General features: G+C 40.4%; 1 protein-coding gene across 2 annotated transcripts in view; it reads left to right on the top strand.

Annotated features, from left to right (window-relative positions):
* The first annotated feature begins 3,530 nt into the window (after positions 1 to 3,530).
* SNX2 (sorting nexin 2) overlaps positions 3,531 to 13,858 on the top strand; it is a 31,517-nt gene continuing 21,189 nt past the window's right edge. Inside the window, exons 1-2 of one of the 2 annotated variants that reach the window (XM_018086033.1) lie at positions 3,531 to 3,668; positions 12,111 to 12,228. In XM_018086033.1, the coding sequence (XP_017941522.1) occupies positions 3,561 to 3,668; positions 12,111 to 12,228 (226 nt within the window). In that variant the 5' untranslated portion in view covers positions 3,531 to 3,560. The remainder of the gene's footprint in view (positions 3,669 to 12,110; positions 12,229 to 13,858) is intronic. The other variant, XM_018086034.2, reaches the window with a different exon arrangement.

The following is a 13,858-nucleotide window of genomic DNA, read 5'->3' on the forward strand; positions in this document are numbered from 1 at the left end:
TCTACATAAATTCTTGTAGCTGTTTCAATGCTTCAGCACCTCTGTGACCTGAACCAGGAAAATGACACAGAGGCCTAATACTGTTGTACTGTTCCTTTTAAAAGCCATTTAAAATTGGCAAGATTATAGTCCTGAGTGAAATCTCATTCTGCATGAACAAAGGAAGCTTTTTATTGTGCAACAATTCCAAAGAGAGTTTATGTAGAACGCAATTTTGATTTCCCAATCTCCTCTGCAGGGATGAACTACAAAGGCTTGCAGAGTCTAGAAATGCTGTGGACAGAATCAGGAGAAGTAAGGTGAAAGTTTTGTGAGGCAGATGTATTGACTTGGAGGAACTAGTGGCTGACAGGCCAAAACCAGAAATTACCATTTTTGGAGAGTTCTCAATGTCTCCTAAGGCCAATCAAGAAAGTATGGGACTTGGCAAAGGCCAATAAAAGGAAAGGAAAGGACAGAATAGAGAAGGAAAGAAATAAAAGGCCACTCCTAAAAATGGGTGAGCATAAGGCTAGTACTGTGATACTGGGGAATGCTGTCTATGAGAAGAAACTGATGAAATGTTAGGTATTCTAGAAAAAAAACCAAATCCCGGCTGCCTCAGTTAGGGCTTTCAAATTAGTGAACACTTTAGGTTTTAATATTTCCTTCTCTGCTCACTGTCTGTGTAATGGGCATCATATTCCCACAGAAATCCTCTGAAGATAAAATTCATCAATGCCTGTGAAACACTTTGATTTGGTAGTGACAAACCTCTGAGAAATGCTTGTGAGGAGACAAATCTTTTTATCTTCAGGATAGGGTTGGAAGTGCATATTATAAATGAAGTACAGAGCTGTTAGGAAACAATAAGTAAAAACAGTGTAACTGTGCAGTCAATACATATAGAAGTTCCACCGTGTAAACTTAGCCTTGATATTTCTACTTCTACTTTGGGGTTCTTGACTTAATTCATGTCCATCTCAGATAGTATTACAGAGGTGGATTTATTGGCTGCAAAGGAAGGGATGGTTGCAGCTTCCATTGGGACACATGGGTAGTTCCCTATTCTCTGTCTTAGATTCTGACATAGTAGCATGAGGTAGAGTTGACAGTTGTTATGTATTTGTTGAGTGACATACGTATTGTTACATGCACTGATGGGGATGAGGCTTGGCTTTACACTGGGGTTTTGTTTTTTCAGTAACGCATCACAGTCTCATATGTGATTGGTTTTTTGCGTTCACCCTAAATTTCCCTGCAGCACTAATTGTTTTCCAATTTATTTTCTTGATTGCTTTTCTCTAATTTGGATTATTTTCCCACACAGATTTACCAATCCAGTTTTTCAAACTTAAATCTCAATTAGCTAAAAATCCAGCTCCTGAGGTTATCCATACATTATTCCTTGACCCTTCTGCTGCAAGAGATAAATATCTATAATAGATTTCTGTGGCCACAGATCTCTTTAGCCTGACCTGTAATTACAATGTTACTTTGAATCAGAGGAGCTAAGCTTCTTAGGTACCTTTCTTTATGAGTGACATAACCCAAACAACAAAATAAAAAAAACCCGCCACGAAACTCAGAAACAAACCCACAGGTGACATCTTGCTCACACTTCATTTATTCTGATTCTGAAGCATGCTCAGCTGGTGGAAAGATGAGTACTTCAAGGTATGATAGAGCTGCTTTTTAGCCTAGGTGCATGCTTGTTAAAGACATAGATATGAATTTTGATGAAGTCAGAAAACTAGTCAGTCTAGTGGAAAACTATTAAACACCTAAATACTATGCTATATTAGCACACTAGCCAGAAACAGTAAAAAAAATGCATATCTTATGATCTTTTTAATCACAAAAAATAAAATTATGGTGATATAGCTAGGAGTATAATCAAGGACACTTGATTATTATTGAGGTGATTAAATCCTAGTATCTAGATGAAGTATGCAAAAGCCAGTTATTTGAAAAGTTTTTAGGAACAGTATAGCAGAACAGGAATACCACAAGAAATTGGAAAGGCCGTAAGAGTATAATGATAGTGTCATCCACAAAAATGTAATGCCAGAGAACTGCACTTCTGGATAGAAAAGACTTGTATATTTTGAATAGATTTTTTTCAGTTTCTTACTCTGAATTTTTAAACCTTAAAAGACATCTAAATCTTATTTAGGGACATACTGAAAGCAATAGGCTGAGCTTAAGAATAGAGTAAAAATGTAGATAGAGTATATTTCACCTCACGGTCATGGGAAACAAGCTAGCAGCACTGCTATCTTGTTTTGTATGGAAAAGGGAAACATTGATATGCTGCAAAATGTCCTGTTACCCTGAAACCTAAAAAATGCTATCCAACCTGGTAAAAGACAAGCAAGTTACTATAGCTTTTAGTAACGGTAATTTTGTAGCTGTGTCGGTCTCAAAATACATCTTTTACTAAAATAGCAGATAACTTTTCTGATTTGAAAATGGGAAAGCTTGACTGTTCCTTTTCCATCTACTTCTACACATCTAAGAAGAGATATTGTCCTTTTTATTTATTTATTTATTTATTTTAATTCTTGCTCTTAAATCTCCTCTGTTTGGTAACTTCTTTGCTACTTGCAATTGGAAACTTGGGGTTCCTGAGCTTCAACACTAATTTAGTTCTCCTGAGTGGGAGATTTACCAGGTCTCACTCAAACCACTGAGGCATGAAATGTTCTCAGATGTTGGCAGGTATGAGGGACATTCTCTCCTGACTTAGCAGTCCACATCTCTCAGGACAGAGCTCTCCACAATTTATGACATCGTGAGCTTAGGCAATACAGCCAAAATTATGCATTGTATTCTACGTTTGCAAGATGACATGTATTTCTGTTTACATATTTACAACTTTCTGGAAATAAATATGGCGACTAGTGACAATTGGTGTCCCCCAGCAGCCAGTACTGGGACTGATACTGTTCAACATCTTTGTTGGTGACACGGACAGTGAGATCGAGGGCACCCTCAGGAAGTTCACTGGCAACACCAAGCTGAGTGGTGCAGTCGACATGCTGCAGGGAAGGGATGCCATCCAGAGGGACCCGGACAGGCTTGAGAGGTGGCCTGTGTGAAACTCATGAAGTTCTACAAACCGAAGTGCAAGGTCCTACACCTGATAGGGAGAGGAAAGAGAAGAGGAAGGGGATGGAGACTGGGAAAAAGTTGGGAAGGGGATAGGGAAAGGGGAGGGGATGGAGAAGGGGATGGCAAAGGGGAAGGGATGGGAAAGGGGAAAGGGGATGAGGATGGGGAAGGAGATGGAGATGGGGAAAGTGATGGAAAAGGGGAAGGGGAGGAGGTAGAGGATGGGGAAGGGGGTAGGGATGGGGAAAGGGATGGAGATAGGGAAGGGAATGGGGAAGCGGATGGGGAAGGGTTGAGGAGAAAGGAAGGGATAGGGAGGGTGATGGGGAAGGGAAAGGGGTTGGGAGAGGAACGCGGATGAAAACGGGAAGAGAAGGAGAGGCGGCCGGTCCCGCCCCCACCCCGGTCACGTGCCGTCGGGGCCGGTGGTGCGGTCACGTGACGCGGGGGCCGGGCAGCACGGGAAGATGGCGGCGGAGCGGGAGCCGCCGCCGCTGGGGGAGGCGAGGCCCGCTGACCTCGAAGAGCTGGAGGATGGCGAGGACCTCTTCACTAGCACCGTGTCCACCCTGGAGGTGAGAAGAGACAGCCCGCCGCTGCGCGCCCCGAGCTCGCAGCTGGGTCGGCGCCCCCGCGGGCCCTCCCGTCCCGTCCCGTCCCTCCACTCCCGTCCCCTCCCGTCCCCTCCCGTCCATCTCGTCCCCACCCTGTCAGCCCGCTGGTCCCTCGCCCTGCCCCCGCCGCCGCAGCCCCTCACCGACCGGGGTCTTCCGCTCGTGCCCCGGGAGCGGCCGCTCGACGCGTCCCTCCCGGCGCGGGGATCCCCTCGGGGCTCCTCCCGCCGAAAGAAACCCACAACTCTTGTCTCGGAGTGCCGCTATCCCGGGCCGCCGCTCTCCCTCCTCCTAGCCCCTTTTTGTGCTGCTGGGGTAACAAATATTCCCACCTTTCCTCTTTCCAGTTTCGCTGGTCTGTGCGTGTCCGTCCCCTCCCTCCCACCTTGGACTTTGAGGGGGTTAATAACAGCCCATTTTCTTTGTTTGGCCTCTTTCCGAGGCTTCACCCTCTTCCAGTTCGCGAAAATTTGCAAAAACTTATTTCTCTCTGAGGTTTGTTACACGGGAGTCGGCGCAGTTCTTGTCTGCGGCGGCTGCTGGGACCTGCTGGAAAAGGAGCATGAGGAGACATGAGAAATGCTTTCTGTGTTCATCCCTTATAGTGCGAGCTTTCCCTGGCGAGTTGTTGTGGTCACGTCTCGCCTCTGTGTGTTGCCATTATCTTCTGGAAGAACTTCGGTTTTTCCTGTGCGCAGTTACCCATTTAAAAAGGAAATCTTTCTGTTCCTCTTTTCCTGAGAGTTTTCTATCCCTGACCTTTACAGTAATGGGATTGGTATAGGTTTCTATGTTTTTACTCTGGCTGTTGCCTGTCCTTAACAAAAAAAAAGCCCACTGTACAAAGAGGCTTTTAAATGGATTTTGAAGTCACTTGCCTTCTCTCAAACCACTGTCTTTTTTTTCTTTCTTTTTATAGATGCATAATCTGTGCATTGATAGAAAAAGATCTGTGGAAAAATGCTGTAAAGGAATAGGAAATGATGTGAACCTGCAGTTGCATGAGTAGACTTCTGTGCATCTCTGTGTGACATTGTGTATTGCTGGAGTCTTGTGTGCGCTGAGAAAGACTGTAGTGTAACATTAACATCTTCGTTCACCGTGATCTAGAATTAAAGCTGCAGGAGATAAGATAAATTTAGTATCTGAATCACAGTAACAAGGAGAAGTCCTCATCCTAATGATTAAAAAGTTACTGAAAACTCTTCTAATTGCAAAAACTGTCAAAGAAACACTTTGTATCAGTTGCTTTGGCTGAGAGTTCCCCTTTGCTGCTGCTGAGTGTGTACGCAGTCGGTTTGGAAGACAGTCCTTAAGCGGAAAGGGGAAGCCTCTTTGCTTGAAGAGAAGCTTTTAAAAAGCTGTGTCAGTAAAGCTTTTTTTGACATCTAGTCGGCTACAGCATTTGGAGAAGTGCCTTAACCATGTGATTTTTTTCTGGCAAATTTGTAAGAAAGAGGTCATGAAAATTGACTTTAGGCTTCTCACTAGCTTGAACGTGGATTGATGAATGCAGTTTATAGGGTACTACAGTCCACAGAATAATGATTATCTCGTGATGTGGGCTTAGTTAAACTTCTATCTTGAGTGTTACTTTAATCTGGTAAATATTCATAAAGCAGCTGATCATAAATGGCAGTGGGAGTTCTGTTGTAACAAGAGAATCACGCTTTTTGTTGTTGATCCTGTATTTGCTGATAGCAGAGGTGAGAGTGTGGCAAGAGACGGTGAGGTCCAAAGCCAGCTTATATGAAGGCTGTGGTACTTTGGAAGGGTTCCAAACTGGTTCATCTTGAAGCTGTTCATTTGCTTTTAGCGTGATTTTCTGTAATGGAAAAATACACGGAGGAACTTGAAAATGATCAGTAAACAGTAGATGTGGTAATCTATCAAGGATGTCATTTAGGGCAGGGTGTGTAATCTTATTGCCAGTTTTGCTGGTTTAAAAGTTAACCATCAGGGGAAATGAACTCAACTCAAGAGAGAGATTATAAGTCAGAATAACAATTTAATAAAATAATACAATAAGTACAATTATACAGACAAACAATTGGTCTTAACCCACAAAACCCAAATGTATAATCCAGCACCCTGGGGCATGAACAAAGTGGTGTTCCTTGGCCCCCCCTGAGTCCAAAGTTAAGGGAGAGGGGAAAAACCTGCTGGTGGGAGAGCTATTGCAGTCTGGTCAACAGTGGTGATTGCAGTCGAGTTGAGGGTGCTGGTCTCAGTCTGGCCGAGAGCGGTGAGCTGCAGTCTTCCTCTGGATCCCACGAGTGGTAAAAAGGTTCCAAAACTCCAAGTTTATATATTCTCCAGTTCAGGCAGGAATGATCAATCCTTCCCTCAGAGCGGGGAATTCCATAAAAGGGTATGAGGATGCTCAGGAACATCTACAGGCCTCTACTGCTAACAATTTCTGGGAAATGGCATGGAAAGCTATAGAATACACAGTTTTGGGTTACACCCATACCATGATGAACTGATCTCAGCTGTCCTAACTAGGACACGAGTTTATTGGTGTATGTCAAAGATCTGCAATATATATTTGGTTTTTGCATAGGAGGCATAACAGTAGATAACCACAGATGACATTAATGGTAGTCATTCAATTTAACAGTGGCAATTATTGAGGAAGCAGTAAAGACCCCATTGGAATATCTGAGAGGAAAATACTAAGTCCTTCAATACTGTACGGTACCTTTGTAGAAAGCTGAGCTTGTATCCAGGATTAATTGGTGTAATTCTACTGGAAGTGTGTGTCTTGTTGCTTGATGTTAAATCCAGTCTGTAATGGAAGCATGTAGACATTGCCTATGTGGCTGCTTACTTTCTGCTGGAAATAAAACTGTCCTGCTGTTGAATCTGTTCTCTCTGCCCATGCTGTGAGTTGTGAGCTCCTGTAACCCCGTTTCAGACAATGAGCTGTGTTAACCTGAACAACTATAATATGATTGTCACCTTTTGTCAGCCTACTGTATTTTGACTGAAGGAGGCTAGGTAGGATTCAGACAAGTAGTTGAACTAGTTTGAGGTGGACCCTACTATTAAGAGGAGGGAGGATGTGCAAACATTTAGAGCTATAATTTCAGCGAGCAGAAAATGTGAGAACTTGTTCTTGTTTCTTCATAAGTCAGAGCTATAAGATGCTTAGTTATTGCCTCCAAACATAATGAACAATAAAAGAAAATTAAGCTTATTATTGCCCTTGTGAATTGGAATGGGTCCCTGGCTCTCTCACCAGAAACTTGTTTTCAAGAAAACAAGGAAGGATCCTGACTGTCCTGCGTACCTGGATGTCCTGGCCATTTGGTATCTTGGTTATTGAATGCTTCACTTAATTTTCAGCTCACCAGTCATTCAGAAATTTCACAGCCATGTACATTTCAGGAAATGGACATGTTTGTGACATTTTGTGAATCCTTTGCATCAAGTAAGTTTAAAATTTCTAAACAGCTATACTGTTTGTCTGTGTCTGGGCCTTGAGCTTTTATGTTAGTCTCATCTTCTGTTTCTTGTCTGATATGCAGATTTTCGCTACACTAACTACTAACTCCTTTGACAGCCATTTTATTCAGCCATTTTAGCTGTACTTTGTAGAGATAAAGAGGCAAAATTAGGGTCCTGTCTTTTAGCTTGCATATGTAGAAGACTGTAACTGGAATAGCTTAATATGCTGATGGGTGCTTTTTTGGTTTTTATGGTGATGGATGCATGGGTGCTTTTTTGGTTTTTGAGAACCTGGATAGCACTAGCTGTGCAAAATCATCAGATTATTTGGAATTATCGAGTCCAGTTTCTGATATGTTCAGGGCTGTGTCTTGCTGGGTTTTTGTAGTTCCCTGAGGGCTATGTGTGTTTAGAAGAGAAAAAACTAAAACTTCATTGCAAAACTCTTAAAAACAAGCTGATGCAGTGTTCAGACCATGAATAATTTTTAATAAATTTTTACATGTTGTCTTTTTCGTATAAAGTCCCAAATGTTTCCGAAGATATTTAACTCCATGCTTAATTTATCTTATCTGAGAATGACAGCTGTTTAAAAATACCAAAGAGCCACAGAAAGTTTAATAGACCAGGAGATACCTTATTCATCTGGCAGCTGAGCCCCACACACTCACTGACTCCTGCCAGCAGGATGGGAGAGAAGATAGGAAGGGTATAAGTTAGAAGATGGGTAGGTAGAGATGAAGAGAATTTAATGGGTATAGTAAAAGCTGCACACACAAACAATATCATTAATTCATTCACCCCTTCCCATGGGCAGGCCTGTGTTCAACCATCTCCAGGAAGACACTTCATCACATCTAATGATGACTTAGTGAGACAAATGCTGTAACTCCAAACATCCTCTGCATCCTCTTTCTTCCTTGTACCTTTTATTGCTGAGCACGGTGTTACAAGGTATGGGATATCCCTCTGGTCAGTTGGGGCCAGCTGTCCCAGCTGTGTCCCCTCACTGTTTCTTGTGGACTCTCAGCCTACTTGTTGACAGGGCAGTGAGTAATAGAGAAAGCCTTCATGCTACCTAAACAAAGTTCAACCATAAGTGAAACATCAAGGCTGCATTGTCAACACTGTTTTAGTTGCAGATCCAAACCATAGAACTCTGCAAGCCATTATGAAAAAATTAATTCTATGCTAGCCAAAACCAGTACACAGCTGAAAATTCACTTTATCCATAAATTATCTGCAAAATTAAACTTTAGTATCTACTATTCTTAAAAGCAGAACTTAACATTTATAACAAATGCAAATTTATTATGTAAAAATTATTATTAATATTAAACAAATAATACACAGACAGAATATCAGTTTCTCTGGAAATATTCCTATAAAAGTCACTTCTAGACTTTTTGTCTTGTATACAAATTATACCAACTGCTGAATAAGCTTTGCTTCATGAGCTTTCTCAGGTGCCCTTAAGGTCTATTTGAGTCCTCTCCTTTTGCAAGTATTCTCATATGAAATTTGGAGAAAGCTGTCTGTAACTGCTATACTAACTACAGCTGTGAAGCCTGGTGTAGTGCAGAATTATTGGTGTTCTTTAAGGATGCCACTGGACAGGATGTTTCCCAGTTCAGCAACAGAAAGATACATGTGTTTATAACCATTCCTAGGAGGAATCTGTTTCTTTTTTAGAAGTGGGAATAGCTCTGTATTGACCTCTGGTTAACTTGTTGCTTTAGGCCTGTAAATATTTGGTATTTCATATTATGCCATGGGTTGATCAGGTTTAAGTGTTCAAGGTGAATTTTTTGTCTGATAGGATTTCATTTTGTTTTTAGAAACCAGGTATAATCAAAAGGTATAATCAAAACCAGGTATAATCAAAACTATCAGCAACTAAAATGGCTACCTCAGATAAAACTGAGAAGATAGGCTGAGGGAATAGCTTAAAGGTGTGAGTATTCTCCAAGGGCTCTTTTCCACCATTCATTAATCAAGAGCACAATGAAGTGATAAAGCAGAAAGCTCTCTGCTTATGTACAATAAGCAGAAGGCTTTTGTTCCCTGTGTCTGTCTGTATTAGAGCTGTTTTTTGTGGCAGTGAATTGACAAACACAAACTTATGTGCCATTCTGCATCTGTGGTATTGTGGGGCGCCCACTGTGTCCTAAACCTCAGATCTATCAAAACGTAAGTAGGTTGCTGTTCAAAGTTGAGTAGCATCAAAACAGGTTTGGAAGAAGTATCTATAATGTTTTTGTGAAAAACTGCTTTTGCTGATAACACTTTAAAGTTCTTGAACCTCACAGAGAAATCAAACATTTCTGTGCTCTGCTGTTTTGCTGAAGTACAAGATCTTGAACTCACAGCTCTACACAGCACTGCCTGGAGAGACACACCATTTCTTCTGAAATATGCTACTTCTGAGTTCTGATACAAAATAAAACCTTTGACTATTACATGTAACACATACTGTCTATGCTATCAATTGTAAAACACTGAAGCATGTCAAGCACTGTGGTTTTCTTAAATTTCCTAGTTAATTTCATCTAAATTATTACAAGTCTTGTGATACAACTTAAGGAGTTGTATCTCCTTATGATACTTCACAGAGTCTTCACAGAGTGGACAAATACACCTTTTACTACCCCAGAGCACTCTATTTCCTGAGGGGTCGTTTTGACATTCATTTAGTATGAGATGAGAAGTGTTCATTTGACTAGTGATTGGTTCCTTGCAGGGTTCTAAACTCTTCTACCTGTGTTCATTTCCAAGTATTCCTTCTCTGATGTTCTTTCCAGGCTCTAGGGCAAAATCCAGCCAAGAATTTGCGAGATGGCTCCTTTTGTTCTCACTTAGGTTTGTTTATTGTTTTCCCCGTGTATATGTGGGGTTCTTAGAGAGGGGCAGCTTTTGGCAAAGGGAGGGAGATATGACCTCTTCTGTCACTTGAATGGAGCAGTTCATTGTTGCAACTATAATCTGGCTGTGTTGGCTTTGGGTAACATTATCACAGTGGCTGATAATGGGGTTGTGTTTTGGATTTGTGCTAAAAAAATAGATAAAATAGAGATGTTTTTGTCATTGCTGAGCAGGGCTTGCACAGAGCCAAGGCTGCTTCTGCTTTCCATACTGCCACACTGGTGAGGAAGATGGGGGTGCATGGGAGGTTGGGAGGACACCCAGCTGGGACAGGTGACCCATACTGACCCAGAGGAATATCCCATGCCATATGACATCATGCTCAGGATATAAAGTAGGGGAAGACAGAAGTAGGGGGCATATTTGGAATGATGGTGTTTGGCTTCCCAAGTAACTGCTATACATGATGGGGCCCTGCTCTCCTGGAGAAGTTAAATACCTGCCTGCCCATGGGAAGCAGTGAATTAATTCCTTGCCTGTGTGTACGGCTTTTGTTTTCTTTATTAAAATATTTGGTTTTCTTTATTTCTTTATCTCAACCCATGAGTTTTCTGGCTTTTGCCCTTTGATTCTCTTTCTGATCCTCTTCCCAGTCCTGCTGGTGGGGGAGTGAGTGAGCATCTGCGTGGGGCTTGGTGGCTGTCTGGGGTTAAACTACTACACTGATTTAGGGATTATAAATTTTCTTGTATTCTTTTATTTGCTTGTATCTTCCTTGTGTCTTCATCAGGGAAAACCTTTCCAAGTCAATCGCGTCTTGATTTCATACTTTATTTTTCCTTTGAAAAACTATTCTGTACCCTGTCTGAATTTGCCTAGCAGGATTTTTACTATTTCTGATTACTTCTTCTGTACTAGAATTTCAGGTGTTTGCAGTCTGGATAGATGTGAGGGTCAGGACATACACTACTTTTGGAGAGCCAGTTATAAGGAAGGCCTGTTTGTTAAAACTGTTGCCTCTGCTGCATTTATGAATGTGAAAATACCATCTGGACAGACTTTTTCAGTGACATTTACATATTTTTCCGTCTTTTTTAAAATCTTTTTAGTCTGTGGTGTTTCTTGAAGTATATAGTGAAACATTTATGATCTTTTTTGAATACTGGTTCTGAGCTTAAGTTATGACAACTTTATGCAAAAACTAGGAAGCAAGTAGTGGTACAGTTTACAGATGCTCCTTAAAATGCATGCAGTCATGAATAAAGACGCTGTTGTTGAAAGCTCTCTAGCTAACTATCGTGGGTGAAGTTGTGAGAAGTGAGTCTTGCGAATTTTCTACTGCTGGCAGTAAACATAGTAGATATTTATTCAAGGAAGATTTTCTAAGTGAAACACTGACTTCAATTAGGTGTGTATTTGTTTTGTAAGCAAGAGATACATTTGGTGGCCCAGCTTCAATATTGCTTTAATTTTCCTGAGTGTCTTCAACAGAGCAAGTTCTTGTCTTCAATGAGTTAAAAGAACTGTATCTATGGCAAGCCTTGTTTCCATGTACAGTACTACATGACCCTCTGTGGCAGTAATCCATTAGCAAAGCTATCAAAATTTCTTAAGGCTCCAGGCAGTCTTTAATTATTTGGATGGCATTAATGCATTTTTTCAGTCTCTGAAAAACTGGTACAAAGCACTTGGAGATTTTTTTATTAATTTTTGGCTATGTACAAATCCAGATTTAAATCCAAGTCTTTCCAGAAGGAACTTAATAATGAAATTACATTTGGCGATACTAATAAACTTATTCTAGATATTTCGATAGCAGCTTTTGCTTCATGTTAATTAAACCTGAGGAAACTTATGACTCTTTTTTTCTCTTGGACAAAGAAATTGAGAGCTGTTGACTAACTCATATCTTTTGTTCTTTGTTCCTGTGCTGGGAGTGGGAAATGGAAATAGCTGACAGGGCTTCCTTTCTGTACATCTTGTCTTGTTTCTTTGCAATAAAAAAATGTTTGTTGCAGTAATGCTTATATACTGACACATGACAGCTGGTTATCTGCTAATTATTTTACTTTTTTTTTTTTTTAATAAAAGTCAAGTCCTTCATCTCCAGAGCCAGCAAGTCTTCCTGCAGAAGACCTGAGCACAAACTCCAATGGTCCAAAGCCAGCCGAAATCATGCTGGATGGCGACAGAGAAGACCTCTTTGCTGGTAATTACCATTTTCTTGTAATGTACCTGCACAAACTCTTTTGCCCTCGGACTGAAAGAAATTTGGTTTTCTAAGAGGGAGAGTTGAAACCTTGTAAGTAGTTTGACAGTGTTGTACAGGTTTTTTCTTGTGGTACATTAGCTAAGTTTGTTTACTAAATGCAAGTTTTTCAGAGGTGTGTATTGTCAGTGTGTAGCGTGGGAGTGTTTAGATGTTCTGCTGACAGTAATAATGTACTTACCATTCTGTGATTAAAAATGTTCAAACTTGTGTGAAAAAACATGACTTAAGCTGCATTCTTGTTTTCTACTTAATAACTATACATAAGCTGTCCCAGTCTTTTTTCCAATTACAAAGACAGATAACTCAAAAAATAGTGCAAACTGAAGAATATTTCCTTCATCTTAAAACTCTTGTTTTAATCAAAAAGTAACAAACTGGCACATGGGACCAGTCCTATCGTTTCAGTAGTGTGTGGTTATCTCTCTGACAGTTGATAGTACTGGAACTTCTGATAAGTAATCTGCTAAGACTGTACATTTCTAAGGCTTCATTACTCAGTTGCTGCTTCGGTGTTGGTTTTTGACTCTCCTAACATGGGTTATTGTTGCTGTCAGTTACAGATGTAGGAGCATTAACTATTCAAGAAAGGAGGTGTAATATTTGGAATCTATCATGCGTGTCAAAAGATGGTTCTGAATGTTGCATTTCATTACTAGTATATCCCGTATGACTACATATTGAGTGAGTCAGCTGGCAGTCTGCTTTGAATATAGTCCTCATCTCATCTTCATTGATTACCTGATGTAGTCATTTGAAAAGGAACTTCATAGCCTTTAGTTCTGGGCTATTTTGTATAAATACTTGTATATACATGCTCACTACCTCTGTTCTAAACTTCCTAAATTTGTATTTCCATATATTTGAAATTATGTTTGCTCATGACACTATTAGAATGTATTCACTAGTTTACTAACTCTCTGAAAGTGTTTTAAAAGAAAAAAGGAATAAGGGAATAGAGGGGTAATCTTACTTTTTTTTGGATTTATTTTACCTTATCTTGTGACTTATAAAGACCATCCATTCTTTAGCAATGAAGCTTTCTAGTACTAGTTAGTAATTTGGTTATTTAGCTTCAGTATATAAAGCCAGCTTTTTATAACCATAGAGCCATCTGGAATGTATATTTTAGGAAAGCCAGTTCTCCTTTGGATAACATTAAGAAAAAAAGGTGGCTGTAGTAAATATTGAGGGGAGCCAGACAGAAGGAACAAATGTTTGTAGCCAAATTGTTTCAACTGAAATGAATGCTGTGAGAAAAACACACAGAAAAACTGATTTAATGAGTTTGAGCTTGCTATGTAGGACATTCTCTAAAATGCTTGCAGCACTGAACTGAAGGCATCTAACATACAGCACATCTAACACAGCTGAGACTCTCAAACAGAGGAAAAAACAAGTGTGATTTATGGAGCCTGAGACAGAATATAACATTTTTCACAGTTTCCTATTCTAAGCAGGAAGTTTGTGTAGTGCAGTTGAGCCCAGGTGATGAACTTCTGTCTTTGTATCATTGTCATTCTGAAATGACATTCAGAAGAACTATGTCTAATTTATGGGCACTCACAAG

Source organism: Manacus vitellinus, unplaced genomic scaffold (assembly GCF_001715985.3).
Source record: "Manacus vitellinus isolate BGI_N305 unplaced genomic scaffold, ASM171598v3 scaffold_9_pilon, whole genome shotgun sequence".
Lineage (NCBI taxonomy): Eukaryota > Metazoa > Chordata > Aves > Passeriformes > Pipridae > Manacus > Manacus vitellinus.